This window comes from Pundamilia nyererei, unplaced genomic scaffold (genome assembly GCF_000239375.1).
Source record: "Pundamilia nyererei isolate P.nyererei 1_Seehausen unplaced genomic scaffold, PunNye1.0 scaffold00567, whole genome shotgun sequence".
In the NCBI taxonomy this organism is placed as follows: Eukaryota; Metazoa; Chordata; class Actinopteri; order Cichliformes; family Cichlidae; genus Pundamilia; species Pundamilia nyererei.
Window position 1 is genome coordinate 90,945 of NW_005187968.1, and position 14,800 is coordinate 105,744.

Consider the following 14,800-nt stretch of genomic DNA (forward strand, 5'->3'; position numbering starts at 1 on the left):
CCCCCCCCCATATTCAGGCTTTAATATTTAATCACTAACACTGCCCGTGCTGTGGCTGTGCAGTTCATCTGTCTGACAGTCAGGCTCCAAACACCCGACTTCAGCCAAGCACCCAGTTTGGAAAAATGTTCTCGTCAGCCTTGTCACTTAAATACAGAAAAAGTCTGAACGTCTCAGAAAGGCCAAAGTTACACACTTTATCTAAACGGTGTAGGAATAATATTATAGAGCACCTGAGGCACTGAGACAGTCTAAGACAATAGCCCAGGCTCACTTTGATACCTCTGTGTCACTGACTGGCACCTTACACTTTCTAATCAATCAGATACTTTGACTGAGATAAACTGAAGCTCAACACTTTGAGGAATCATTTGCATATTTTCCCCGTTTACTGATTACAGAATTAAAGCATAAAAACAACTTTAGGTATGACAGGAGAAGCCAAACTGCAGTGCACAAAAACAGCGGGACCTACAGCACCGTGCCAAATCTCAGACCACCTCATGTCTTTGTAATTTGCAGGAAAATTGGAAATGGGTGCAGGAATTTAAAGCAGTATCTGCCAACATACACGTGTACAGTGTGCAAGACAAAATCAGAGTTTGTGCAGTTTTTACAAACTTGGCATTTTATTACTCGACTTTTCTTCACGTAGTCTTCAGCAATAGTTCTCCAGGCCTCTTAAAGGACATGCAAAAGTCCTCTTTAGATGTCGGCTGCCTTTTGTTCTGTTCTCTTGCTTCAGCAACACTGAAGTCCAGCCTCTGGACAGGACCAGCCCACGAGTGATCAGGTATGTTTTTACTGCTTTGGCAGTGTGTTTAAGAACATCTAAAGCTGTTGGCTGAGAAATGAAGACCTGGACTGAAAAGCAATGAAAAAGCAAAGACTGAACAATATTCTGAAAGCCCGGAGAATTACTGCTTAAAACCAGTTTTTAAAAAATGAGCCAATGTTTGTGATAACAAAGTCAGTGTATGAGCCACACATCCCTGAGCCAACAGCTCAGCCTGCTTCAAACACTAGCACAGTGTTGAATGCGCAGTCCTAACATGGTCCATCTCAGTCATGCTGTTCTGCCTTTCAGCACAGAAGCCCCACCCACCTGCTGTTGAAACCTTGTGTTTGTGAGTGATAGCCAATCAGTGGAGAGTTGGGGGAGAAGTTATCAAGCTACTGTAGGCGACTCCAACAATGCTAATCTGGTAAGAGTCAGCTGCGATCTATCTTATCTTAATGTAATGATGATAATAATAATAACAATGATGATAATGATGATAGTGGTGAGCCTCACCATGTGCCTGCGTAGAATGGTCTGACTCTTCATGTACTTGAGGCAGAACTCGCACATGTAAAGCCTCCCCAGGCGGGCGTACTCCTCTGGGTATGGAGAGTGGTACCAGGTGTCCAGCTCGTAACGTCCAAACACAATGGTCTTTATCATGTTGCTGCCCTCCGACACCTGGCCAGCCAGACGGAGCTTCTCCTGCACAACCAGGACAGGAAGGGACAGGAAGACAAGGTACAGAGAGGACAAGAAGACAGGGCAGGCGTGCAGAGAAAGAGAGAAAAACAAATCTCAATTATTTGTCGAAGAGGATCGGGCGAATCAAAGGTCACGCTCAGGGAAACCTCAGTGGAGGAAAAACAAAAGAAAACGATGCAAGAAGAAAATTTAAAGGAAGAACTAAAAAGAAAAGAATTCGAATAAAAAAGGTATGAAGCAAATTCTTTGGAAAATACTTGAGTGTAAATGTTGTTCATGAGGAAGTGAATCAACAAACAAGCTACTGTTAATATAATATAAAAAACATAGTCAGCAAGAAAAATGATCAGATAACTGTTAAAGTTGCAAGCAAAGAGTAAAAACACGCATATGTGATGTCAATTCTAACTTAGATGCTTTCAAGATGACTTTGTTTTGAAATTGAAAAGCTAGTCATTCATTTACCTCTGTAAAGAAATGTATCGCCAGAGCAACGCAGTTAAAAGACCAAAATACTTCCAAAATCCTATGTGATAGTTCAAGTATGTCTGTTTGAGAATAACGATGCTTGAATGGGCCACAAAGTGACAGAACAGAAGGGGAAAAACCCAACACGGAATGACAGGAAGTGATTTCCCAAACTACCAAAAATATCTCAGACGCCTCCTGCAGCTGCAGGGGAGGGTCTGCAGACTGCAACAGAGAAGAAGAGCGATAAGGCCAAAAATAAAGGGAAGAAGACAAAGTGCAAGGGGGGAGATGAAGATGAGTTTTCTCTCTTACAAGGTCGTCCGAGGCACGTGCCTGCGCTTTCCTGAACAGCTCGAGGTCATAGTCACTGGTGATGTTCTCCAGCAGAGGCTCGCGGCTCGTTCCATGGCTCTGACGGTGCTCCTGGTGGTGAGCGGGGACCAGAGAAGACGGTACAATCAAATGATATGTGATATATTACACACACTGACTCTTATCTAATCCACTTACCATGTACTTTTCCTTCTGCTCCTTATTGAGGCCAGTGTTCCTCTTCCTCCTCAGCTCTGTCACCTTCTCTTTGTAGCGCAGCTGACGCTCTGTAGGGGCCTGAGAGGACACAAAACACACTTATATATACACTCACACAAAGGTGATGCTCATAATAAACATGCCCCAACTTTGAAATAATAAACTCACAGAATGTCTATGAGTCAAAAGCTCAGAAGTCATCGATATAAAAAAGAATATTGTCCTCATAAATAAACATGTAATTATGTCTTCTGACAAACTGATGCTTTCTCATGAACTTAAAATGAATCCCTTAAAAATACGCAGGAGCAGTGGTCGTGTTCATGGTCAACCACCATGTTGGCCCACCCTTTTGAATGCAGCCAAAAACATAATCACACTTTCCCTCCGATAAACAGTTTGATTATGGTATGAGAGTTTATTCACTGACATAATAACGAGATAATAAAATGTTATTTCCACAGACTAAAATGAGCTAACAGCAGCTAACAGAGGCAAAAACAACAGTGCTTACTGACAAAAATGTTTAGGATATCAACACCACCAGCTCATCGACTTGCTTTCATAAGGTTTACAGCCATGGACACCCGGCACACTGACTCGTGAAGCAAACAGCACTTAACATGTGGAGTAAAATGAACAGTGGGCAGGTCTTTGTCCTGCAGAGACCACCGTAGCTAGAACTATATACTAAAACTGGGAGGCGTAAGAAAACAGAATTCAGTTGACTGCAATCTGCAACCTCCTGACATCTGCTGGTGAGATTTTACACACTGTAACTTTAAAGGGCGAGAAGCTTAACTGCTTCTTTCAGATAATGAACTAAGTGGCTGCACCAAGGTGCAGCGTGAGACAAATAAGTGCTATTTGGAAATGTTAATCACGCACAGTTCCACTAGTAGACTCCATGAATATAATAAAAGGATTTAAATAACATAATAAGACCCCAAAATGGACACTTTATCGCTTTCTGAACACAAAACTTTCTAAAAATCTCTTTTTTTTCTCATCTGCACTGACGTCCCACAGGATGTATAACCGACCTGGCATTATGCTGGCTGCATGTAACCGCGTTTGGCTGATCAGCCTTCAGCCAGGAGAAATAACGACATATTGTTAACCATGTGATCTAATATGCAAACAGTAGTTTAGCCCTTTAAAAACCCATTCATTGGGTCATATCTCAAGTTCAGTCTAAAGTACCAGATAAATGATTATAAGTCATTCATTACATTAAATAAGTGTAATTAATCTGATGTGTAGTAACTAACTTCAGAAACAGCTCCTCAATATAAATGATCATTCAACACTTCACATATCATCCAAGCACAATCAATAATTATATTATAATTATCTAAAATGATAATTTTACAAATGTGTTCCAGAAACCAAACAGTTTTCACAGAGCAGAGACAAATACAAATAACCAGGAAGGTAAAACAAACGTATGTGCTTAAAGTATAAATCCTTAACCAAGTGTCTTTATTAATGCAGCGGTCATAAACATAACCAGGGAAATGTCATTTGGCCTTCCGTGCGTCCACAGAGAGGAGGTAACCAAGTGTAAGCGTAATCATTCGTTAGTGCATGTGACCTGGGTTTACTCAGGATCAGAGGGAAGCCAGTGCAGAGAATAAACAAGCCGTCACATTGCTGCTACTCTTACAGATACAGTCAGGCAGCGAGGGGTCCTAGCAGTTACCAGCAGCAGCTCTTCATCACTTTGCCTCTGACCCTGCTATTCTGACAAATCGCAGCATGATGGGAGGTGTTGCTGCTTTAAGAGTGATGTTGTGCTGACTTGTGGGTGGGTGAGGGGGGATTCCCTCCCATACACACAGACAGCATTGTGTAACAATCCACTGCATCTAAATTCTTAGGCTGAGTTCAGCTGACAAAGGGAATTACTTAACAGAAGCATGTGCACGAACTGGTGGACTTGTTTACGTTTTATTTGTTTACTTGCGTGCGTGCCGTCCACGCGTTACCTGGTTTCTCGTGGAGTGTCTGTTCTCGTCCTGACGGTGCGACAGCGTCCTTTCCTCGGCCTGTTTGTCGCGCGTCGATGCCTTGCCCTGACAAAACATCAACACCGTCTGCCACCAAAATCTCACAACTGACCCCGCAGCAGGGACATCACAGCACGTAGCATCATAGTTTCACACTCACTTCTTATCCTGAATTCCCCGTTGATGTATCGTCATGTTTATTTGTGTTTGTGTGTGCGTGTACCTTGCATTCATCGGCAGAAAGGTTGTGGTAGAGAGGGCATCCTGATATGGAGAAATGTCTCTCGTGCCTCCCTGTGAGATGACCTGAGAGAGACCGAAGGAAGAAGTGGAAGGGGTGGAATGGGAAGAGGATGAGGAGATGCTCTGAAGAGGAAGCGATGCTGTGAAGTATGTGCCAGTCTGTCACTCACCCAGCGAGTTGCAGCCAGGTGTGGGACACTTCATGTTGAAGTTGTAGCTCTCGTGGAAACGCCGTCGTTTGGGCCGGTGGGAAAGGTCGTGGGCGGCGGCCTCTTTGAGCGACAGCTCTTTGGCTAACCTCTCGTCTTCCTCTTGTGAAACTACAATGTCGTTGCTAGAAGACACGAGGTCATTGCTCGGGCTGGAAACTTCAATGTCCGACTCTGATGACGGGGCGTTGCCTGTTGGTGTGCGAGGAGGGGTCTCGTCACGATCCGCCCCTTGTTTGATGTCTACTGAATCAAATGTGACAACGAAGACATGTCAAATGTCAAACAGACATTCTTACAAAAGTCCCATCATTTTTGCGTGCCACCAACTTTCAACTGTCTTATATCTCATGGGAGGCCTCTGTTAACTTTTGTCACCACATACACAGCTAGCTAACACCCTGCGACGACGAAGAAAAATCTAATATCAAGGAACATATTAGTGCACCAGTGTCTGAGCTCACAGACCCCAGCGGCTCAATTGAAGCAGGCACATCAACACTTTTCTTTTTCTGTTTTTCACTCATGTAGGGCGAGCCAACATGTCAGTCCAACTCTGTGTCTACAGAGCGGACGCAGTAGAAGTAGCATCAAAGCACCAGCAGCAGCTCAAGTGATTTCTGTCCAGTGAGACGGCGAGACGGTGCTTAGGCAAAGGGTTAAATGATATGCTAGCTACATGTTGGAAACACTCAGAACTTAACACACAGTCACTACAGTAAATGGTAAATGGCCTGTATTTGTATAGCACTTTTACTAGTCCCAAAGCGCTTTACATATCCAGTCATCCACCCACTCACACACACATTCACAAACTGGTGATGGCAGCTACATTGTAGCCACAGCCACCCTGGGGCGCACTGACAGAGGCGAGGCTGCCGGACACTGGCGCCACCGGGCCCTCTGACCACCACCAGTAGGCAACGGGTGAAGTGTCTTGCCCAAGGACACAACGACCGAGACTGTCCAAGCCGGGGCTCGAACCGGCAACCTTCTGATTACAAGGCGAACTCCCAACTCTTGAGCCACGATTCTGTTTTCATGGATGCCTGGATGTTAAACTTAATTGTTACACCTGGTAAAGCAGCAACGCTGATCATTTTATTAAAGATGAAAGAATTTAGACAGTTTTTTACTCTCAGTGATAACGCAGAGTTTGTTTGTGGGACATGAACAGACGGAGTTTAGGACCCAGACAACCGGTCACAGCAGATGGCCGCCCCTCCCTGAGCCTGGTTCTGCCGGAGGTTTCTTCCTGTTAAAAGGGAGTTTTTCCTTCCCACTGTCGCCAAAGTGCTGCTCATAGGGGGTCATATGATTGTTGAGCTTTTCTCTGTATGTATGAAGCGCCTTGAGGCGACTTTTGTTGTGATTTGGCGCTATATAAATAAAATTGAATTGAACTGAATAGATTACTCCACGAGGCTCCAGACTACGGTAGCTGTAATTCTCCGACAATCCATCAAGTGTTGCGGCTTCGTACCTTACCAAAGTCGTACTAAAACATTTTTGACAGATGTTTGAGCGCCGTGTAGCACATGAAATCAGTTCATGGTCAGTAAGCACAATCAGAATTCATATATGAGGCGCACTGTCGATTTTTGGAGAAAATTAAAGCCTTTTAAGTGCACCGGAAAATACAATATACAGAAGAAACGAATGCATCACGATATATATAGTTAAAGCACAGGCTTCAAATTATACGGCGATATGGATTTTAGGCCATATCACCCAGCCCTAATTTCAGCATACTTTATTAATCCCTAAGGAAATTATGTGTTATAATTTACAATCATAGCATTATACAATCAAAATTTAAGCTTATATATCAAATAGCTTTTAATTTTTTATGCTTCACTGGTTTTTCTTCATCACAGTGAATCAGAATTTGTCATTTCAAACAGATACAAAAAATGTCCAGCCCTCCTGCAATGTCCCATATTTGAGCAAATATTAATAAAAACTTCAAGTTGCAAAAAACAATTTGTGATGATTTCTGTATAGTTCAGTTTTCTATGTAGCTCAGTTACACAATACTGTAAGATAAAGCATGTGGGATACGTTTTAACATAAAACTCCCTGATTTCATTCAACTTTCATGTTGGATTGAGCAAATACAACAAATTGTACCAGTAGAACAACGTGCTGGAGTTTCTAGATGGTGCTCTGATTATAACACAGAAAAAAAACGAGTTAAATATGTCCATATTTTTTCATTTTTAAGACCTGGGTCACTAAATCATCCATTTTAAGAACATTTTCTGCTCCACCACCACTGATTTGCACGTTTGAATGTGCAGTATATAACAATTGATAAATGAAGCTAAAACGAACAGCCTAATAACCTTCTGCAAACCAAACCTTTCTACAGGTACAATAAAGTAACCTGAACCTGCAGATGATCATATCCTGCATCCGCTGAAGTTAGATAACAGTTCCTGGTGTCTATGAAGTAATTCATTCATCTCAGTGACAAAACACAAGCCCAGGATATCTACTGATAGCAGGAACACACCGTGATCACAGACAAGCCTCGTGACATCAGCTGAATGGCATCACGATGTCAGATGGACTCCGCTGCACATTCATGTTCTTCTTTCTTTTCTTTTGCCCTCTTGCTTTTCTAACACTCTCGTTCTCCACCTGTCCTGTTTCTTTCTCTCCCTGAACCCCTCCTTCCCGTTTTTACCTCACTGCAAATTCATCCTCTAACTAAAGTGGAGCTTGGCAATGACCAAGCTGAACTTTTAATAAGAAAAAATGTTTAAAGCATGTTTAGAGCATTTGACAGTTCTGAATTCTAGTACTGTACCAATCTTACCGTGAGCCTCTGTGTCAGAGCCGGACGACCTGCTCTGCCGTAGTGGGTATTTTTTGGCTGTGGTGTTTGCCGCCCCCTGCTGGCTGCGTGTGACCCTGCGCCCAGAGGAGAAGACTGATGCTGCAACAGCTGTCGGCACTGACTCTACGGCTGAGTCCAGAGCTTCATCAGAACCCACAGTTACAGGAGAGCTGCAGTTATCTACAGAAGAGAGGGGAAGTCAGTCAAACGTGTTTTATTTACTGCAGTAAAATAACTTAAGAGGCCTTTCAGGGGATTACTCAACCAACTCATTAATCAACAGAAGAGTAATCACCAGTTACTTTATAATGTACTTTTCAAGCATTAAAATGAAAGGTTCTGCCAAACCATGAAAAAATTATCAGCATATGAAATCTGCTGCTGTTGGAGCCCTGAGTGGACTCTGCTCCTCTTCCAAGAAGGAACTTGACTGAAATGCCCGATTTCGTTAACTGTGCAAGTAGTTTGTCAGTAACTGAATCCAAACGAAAAAGTTAAAAGAAAAGAAAAGATGCAAACGGCCTCAGTGGCTATGAAGAGACTAATCCCATCACAAAACAGAAGCAGTGAACCTTTGAATCCACTTTGTTTTTGCAGATAAATAGCCTCTTTGCTGTTTCTGTCCGTGTGTGTGTGTGTGTGTGTGTGTGTGTGTGTGGGTTGGGGGGGGGGGAGACGACGACAAGGAAGGAGTAGCCAACTCTCCTTGACAAAAAGCAGAGGAAACAGTGTCAGTCTCTGTTTTAAATCTCCTCTGATAGCCAGAGCAAAACGAGGTCACCCGGGGGTGGGAGTGTGCATGTGCGTGTGCGTGTGTGTGTGTGTGTGTGTGTGTGTGAGAGATGAGGGAGATCAGTCTGTCTAAAGCCATTCATCCTCTATGGCTGCCCATATACAATAGCTATGTCTAAACCAGTGTAGTGAGGAGGCTGGACTCTGAATGAATGCATCTTTAATTTATATTACTTATAGAGACAGAATTACACAGCATGTAGGCATGCTTGGATTCTTATGCTTCCAGAACACCCAAAAGCTACACAGTAACCTAAACAATGTGAAAAGGATAGATGTACACCTTTATGTCAACAAGTTATGTTTTTTCCATTTCATGCTATTTTTATTTTGGTCAGTTTCTTTGTGCAAACCTTTGGCTCAAAATTTGACTGAAGTGATCTCTCTTCTAATTTGTATTTCTGTCCAAATGTGAATGTTTACCTTGTGAACTTCGGCTGAGTCGCAGAGACGCGCGAGTCAGGCGTGTGCTGCTGCGTCTGTGCACAATCTCAGCAGCTTCAGCATGCTCGACATCAGCGGAGAAGTCCGAGTCCTCCGTCCCGTCCGAGCTGCTGCCAGCGGTCCTCTGGGAAAGCAGCAGTTAGAAGTTAGAAGCAACAACTATGGACGACCAACACAACCGCGTGTGACAAAGTTACTTTTTTCCCTCTTTACCAGAGGATAATCCAACAAAGATCCCATTCTGGGGGGAGGAGCGTCACCCCCTTCAAATCTCCTCCGGCACTTCACCCCCTCTTCCCACCAAGGACTTGTAAATACTTCAGATAAGCCTAATACCAGTATCACCACGGGAGGTCCGGACAGCTAATCTATTGTACCAAGCACAACCTATAACAACTGGGTTTGTTTAGAAGTCCAGCACCTAACGATTCAGGATAATTTGTTCAAATCAGCACACTTCCATGTTAGCCAATAAGCATAATGAATGTAATGTTGTTTTATTCTGACGATTCACACTAGACTAATTAAGCAGTGAGGGCTGTCAATCACTGCACAAACTGATCCCTGTCATCTCGGTCTAGCCTAAAAAACAAAACAAACACAGAAAGTATGAAAACAGGATCAAACAATGTGCACAGGATCAAACAATGTGCACATTTCTCTGTTTAATTCATTACAAACATTATTATTGTCACAGTATTTATTTAGTTACTTTTCTAATCTGTCCTTACTTATGTTAAATGAAATGTAGAAACAGTGACTACTTTGTTACATTCACTTCCCATTCTTTTCTCATTGTTTTGCTAACTATTTATGAAAACAAATGAACAGTTACAGACTTTGATAAAAATGGAGAGGTAGATCCAGGCCAATGTGGTTATCCTGCTTTATGGACGTTAGCGTAACAGCAATAAAATAATAGTAATAAAATGTTATTAGGCTAACTAATTGTCTTTTAATATTAATGTAAATTTATAACAATGTAAGTTACTTTTTAAAATCCACACAGCCAAAAAGAAACCCAAAGATCAAACACAACATCAGTACAGCACGGGCTATTACCGCAAACTATGTTTGACAACTTCATAACAAGATGCTGCGCGCACAATTTACATACGACCAATTAAATTAAAAAGGAGGCGGGCGTTAGAGAATGCGAACCAATGAACGCGACGCTTGTCAGGCGTCCGTCCAATCACAGCTGTTGTTTTGGTGCGGGCGCCCGTTCCTCCTCGCACCCCAAGAACTGCCTATTGCTTTTTCATCAGTAAGCTAAAGCTGCTGCTGTTACCTACGTTAAAGTGTGCTCGGGATTCCCACTGTACTAAGCAGCTGTTACAAATTTGAACAAAGTTACCAGCATGTTTAAAACTCTTATTTGGGTACTAGAAAGAAGCGACGGTTCAAAAACAACAACATATTCTTGCAACTCAGCAATATGAGCCTGAGCTAGCTTAGCCATATAGCAACCGCAGATCGACAGCTCACTTATGCGATTCTATAAGCACTGATATTCTATGAATGCTACAAGCCGTTCACTTTGTCTTGTAGGAACGTTTTTTAGCTTGCAGCCCCCTTAAGTTTGTTTCCCACACAGTTTGTTTGCTTTTACCTCTATGTCGGCTAACATTAGCTATGACGTTATGTTGTTGTTTATCTGCATTAACGGTTGAGTCTGCCTCACCTTTCTCCGGGGCATTTTTTCAAAGATCTGCCGTAACGCCTCTGGCGGATTATTATCCCGTGCTGTGGCAATTTATGGCAGCCTTTTGAAACTGTAACAACGAAAAAATAACCACCAGCTGACATGAGCCAACCCAGCTGAAAAAAAGCGCATAAAATTCTCCGCACTTCCTAGTGAGGACAGCGCAAACTCGCTCTTTTTGGGCGGTACAGTGACAAAATGACTCCGGGGAGAAACATACACCGTCAAATCACGTTCCTATGGTGCATTAAGATTTTTGCAGCCATATTTGAATGCGCTCAATTGGGTATTTGGGATTGCTTTAAACTGTACAGCATCGTAAAAAGTAATAGTCATAATAAAAGCAATAAATAAATAAATGTAAAACAATTATCCGTTTAAAGTAATGGCTGCGCTAGTCACAACTAATAACGTTCTTATAGACGTGGACCACTAAACGCACCAAAACACGTTGCGTCTTTAAACCAAATTTGTATTGTTGCTATGAATCTTTTAACTGGAGGAAGTCTTCAAAACGGCAGACAACACAATTACACATGTACTTAAAAAAAGTGATTTAAGTTTAAAATTTAACACCATAACCTCCTAAGATGTTATGAGTCATTTTTAAAGCGAATTGCCCCTCATTTATTATCATTGATTTTCATTTTTTAATCATTCAAAATCACTTTTTGTTTTAAAATTAAATTATTATTATTTTATTTAGCTACATGACAGACTGGACACGTGACCGAATGTTTCCGTGTGTGCGTGTGTGTGTTTTAAACTTTACGTACGTTGGTAAATAGACTTCGGTGAACAGGGTTTACACAGGGGTTAAATCTAAACTTTAAAATTTACATGTTTTTCAAGTATCTTTATAACGCTTTGATATTGTAACCAATCCGGTCCTTTTTGTCCACTTAAAATATGTTTACAGAACTATTGTGATATTGTTTGTAATATTTGCTGTCCTCTTGGGCAGATTAACCTTAAAAAACATTTTTAATGCCAACAAGATTTTCTTAACTGGATAAATAAAGTATATATAAAAGTCACTGCCAAAAACTGATTGCAGCTTCTGCCTTGTTACAATAATGTTGTTTGTGGCTCAAGATGACTTGATATCAGTCATGGCGGATACATTTGACATATGTTTCACATATTATAGACCAACAAGTTATATATCAGTTTTGGCAAATACCAAAAATCATTTTTTGGCACAAACACCGGAAATTAGGCTTTATTTTGAAATTATGTCACACGTTTTATTACAATAATTTGTACGAGTTTGAAAAAACTAAAACTAAAAACTGGATTGATTGTGCTTTACGAAGTTAAAAACGGTTATTTTCATTTTCTCAGTGTCCATACATCCTAGTACGGTCTATCTGCGTTCTCGTGAACTTAGCGCACACAATAGCGGAAGTCGGGAGGAGTGAATCCTCTCGCTCTCACGTATCGACCTGCGCGTTTCTGGCAGCTCAGGGAAGCTAGCACGTTTCTTTCAGAGTCGGAGTGACGCTCGAGTTCCCCTTCTGCCAGCTTTCTCTCTTCGTATTCTTCCTAACTCCATCCAAGAACGACCACGCACAGCGACGGCGAGATTTGCTCCCACGGTGGTTTCTTCTTATTATGGCTGTTAGCAGCACCAAGACAGTGTACGAGATTTTCCAAAGCATGGAGTACGGGCCAGCAGCAACTTCTAGCACTGCTACTGCACAGGTACAGGTTACGTTCAGATTCATATTCGGAGACTGCTTTAAAACTAAACTTACTCACAGCACGCTGTGCTGCGGAGTTAGCGGATACCTCTATATAAGTTATTGGACTCGTGAAGTTGCTTAACCGTTAGCCCAGTGTACCTCACAAGACAAACATGTGACATAACTAGACACATAATTACATTATAATGTGTCGAGGGATTACTGTTCATGTAGTCAGCCACCGATGTTTTTTATGTCCGTATCCCACCGTAGTCCGTGAAAAACATTGTAGGGGTTTCCTCTTTTTACCTGAACTTGAAAAGAGTTTAACAGGAGCTTCTGCCAAATACCAAATGTAGAAGATGGGATCTCTCAATAAAGGTTTACCCCTCGTTCATGGTGCCAGGCCTGCTAAAACTAAGTAAAATCAGCTGGCTACTCCCATCTTCTGTGTACAGTCTATGATTGCTAATCTGCAAACAGCTGTGTAAAAACAGCTGTGTAACGGTTTTTGTGGCTGTCAGGACATTGAAGGTTTACAAAGAGCGCTAAATTAGTGGAGAAGCACTCAAACCACTAGCATGCTGTCGTTTGACAGCCCACATCACGTAGCGCATGAGAGACCATAGTACCAGCACCACGGCTCAGTTAATACACACTGCTAAAAAAATGCCGTTGGTGCTTTGCAGAGAGTTGAGCTCTGCACTTTGGTCTTCAGTCTGTAAATAGCTGACACTCTTCACTTTGCATACCCGCCTTTATCAGTCACTGCCATGTATATTGGTCTCTTAACCAGTAAAAAGGGTTTTTTGGTTTTGGGTGCTCATCTGCAGGCCATAATTTCACGAGTGTGCTAATGACGATGTTAACATGTTGTGGATTTGAAATGTTGAGAGCGCGATAGACTGTAGTTTTCTTTTCTTATTTTCAAAATAATGCACATCTCTTATATGCAAATGCTTAGATTTGCAAAAACATTAGAAGGGCCTCCTTTACCTGTAAGACTCCAGATAACAGCTTGTCTGAGATGTTCGGCATCCTCATCCTCTGTACTCATACAGGCACGGTTTGATAAAAGGGAAGCAAGACTTTTTAATTTTAATTCAAGGATTTTCATAAATCTGCAGTAACCTTTTAACAAAACTGAATCTGTGTGGGAGTGTTGGTCTCTCTGTTCTGGAGCTGATCCTTCCCCTGTTCCCTCTCTTCTTCATCAGGCCTGGCTGGAGCATCGTTCCCGTTCTCTGGGTCTCTTCATTGACGGTAAATTTGTCTGTTCAGCAGACGGGCGGAGCTGCTCCCTGGCTGATTCTAAAGGTGAGAGCAGCCCAAGCACACAGTTACACAGAAGTTAAAACCTCTTCATTACAAGTCAGTGTTTCAGACTTTTTACAAACATCATAATGATAATGATGGTCTCAGTGTTTTGCCTGCCTGCTCTCCAGGAAGTATTGTATGCAGCACAGCATGCGCTGAAGAAGCTGATATTTCCCAGTGTGCCTCCTCTGCTGTTAACGGTTTCAAGTCCTGGAGCAGCCTGAGCTGCAACGAAAGGGCCAAAGTGCTCCTCAGGTCCAACAAACACACCTTCACACACCTCGCTGCTTTGTTTTTGAGCCACCAGTTTAACATAAAGATGAATTTCTGTCCTCTAACAGGTTGGTGAGTGTCCTCGGGCAGCACGGCCAGTGTCTCTCAGAGTTGTGTGAGCTCTGTGAGGCCTCCTGCGCCACTGCCGCCCTGGTCAGGCTGCTGCAGTTCTACAGCAGCTGGGCGCAGCTCAGAGACACACTCCTCACTGACTGGACACCTCTGGGTAAGTGAATTCAGCTATCTTTACAAAATGCTCTCAGTCTTTTTATTGTGATGTTTCGTAATTTTTCTTATTTTTTATCTTCCAGGTGTGGTGGCAGTGGTGACCTCGAAAGACTGTCCTCTCTATTCTCTTCTGCTCAAAGTCCTGCCAGCACTGGCTATGGGTAAAACACACACTGATGTTTGTAGCTGAACCCTAATCTGACTGTAACATCAAATCTGAACATTTCAAAATCGTCTTAATACCTGAGTTTAAAAGTGAAATACTGAAATGTCTCAGTTTAAACATTTGGGATGAAATACTATTTTATAAGAGATTCATTTGGTTCTTATTTACTTTTCCTGCAGTGTCCCAACTTTTTCAGAATTGGTTTTTGTGGTCCGCTGTTAGATCTTAATTACTATCAAATGTATCCAGATCTTTGATATGGGAAAAAACATCAAAGCACTTCTCTCATCAACCACCAAAGAGCCCTGCAGCCTGTGGTTATACAGTGGGGCAAAAAAGTATTTAGTCAGCCACCGATTGTGCAAGTTCCCCCACTTAAAATGATGACAGAGGTCAGTA

The 14,800-nt window shown here is 42.2% G+C and overlaps 2 protein-coding genes across 5 annotated transcripts in view; one reads left to right on the forward strand and one right to left on the reverse strand.

Moving 5' to 3' along the window:
* The window catches only part of LOC102192107 (histone acetyltransferase KAT7-like), a 15,120-nt gene extending 4,161 nt beyond the window's left edge, over positions 1 to 10,959 (reverse strand). Inside the window, exons 1-9 of one of the 4 annotated variants that reach the window (XM_013907870.1) lie at positions 10,712 to 10,959; positions 9,007 to 9,151; positions 7,771 to 7,971; positions 4,911 to 5,195; positions 4,721 to 4,803; positions 4,477 to 4,563; positions 2,468 to 2,566; positions 2,270 to 2,380; positions 1,295 to 1,486 (exon numbers count right to left, since the gene is read on the reverse strand). In XM_013907870.1, coding sequence (XP_013763324.1) covers positions 1,295 to 1,486; positions 2,270 to 2,380; positions 2,468 to 2,566; positions 4,477 to 4,563; positions 4,721 to 4,803; positions 4,911 to 5,195; positions 7,771 to 7,971; positions 9,007 to 9,151; positions 10,712 to 10,726 — 1,218 coding nt within the window. In that variant the 5' untranslated portion in view covers positions 10,727 to 10,959. Of the gene's footprint in view, positions 1 to 1,294; positions 1,487 to 2,269; positions 2,381 to 2,467; positions 2,567 to 4,476; positions 4,564 to 4,720; positions 4,804 to 4,910; positions 5,196 to 7,770; positions 7,972 to 9,006; positions 9,152 to 10,639; positions 10,687 to 10,711 lie in introns of those variants that run through there. The other 3 variants (XM_013907869.1, XM_005754442.2, XM_013907868.1) reach the window with 3 other exon arrangements.
* Positions 10,960 to 12,123: 1,164 nt separating this feature from the next.
* aldh16a1 (aldehyde dehydrogenase 16 family, member A1) overlaps positions 12,124 to 14,800 on the forward strand; it is a 13,270-nt gene continuing 10,593 nt past the window's right edge. Inside the window, exons 1-6 of the mRNA XM_013907867.1 lie at positions 12,124 to 12,436; positions 13,635 to 13,734; positions 13,863 to 13,989; positions 14,076 to 14,233; positions 14,319 to 14,413; positions 14,624 to 14,726. Of these exons, the coding sequence (XP_013763321.1) occupies positions 12,347 to 12,436; positions 13,635 to 13,734; positions 13,863 to 13,989; positions 14,076 to 14,233; positions 14,319 to 14,413; positions 14,624 to 14,726 (673 nt within the window). The 5' untranslated portion in view covers positions 12,124 to 12,346. The remainder of the gene's footprint in view (positions 12,437 to 13,634; positions 13,735 to 13,862; positions 13,990 to 14,075; positions 14,234 to 14,318; positions 14,414 to 14,623; positions 14,727 to 14,800) is intronic.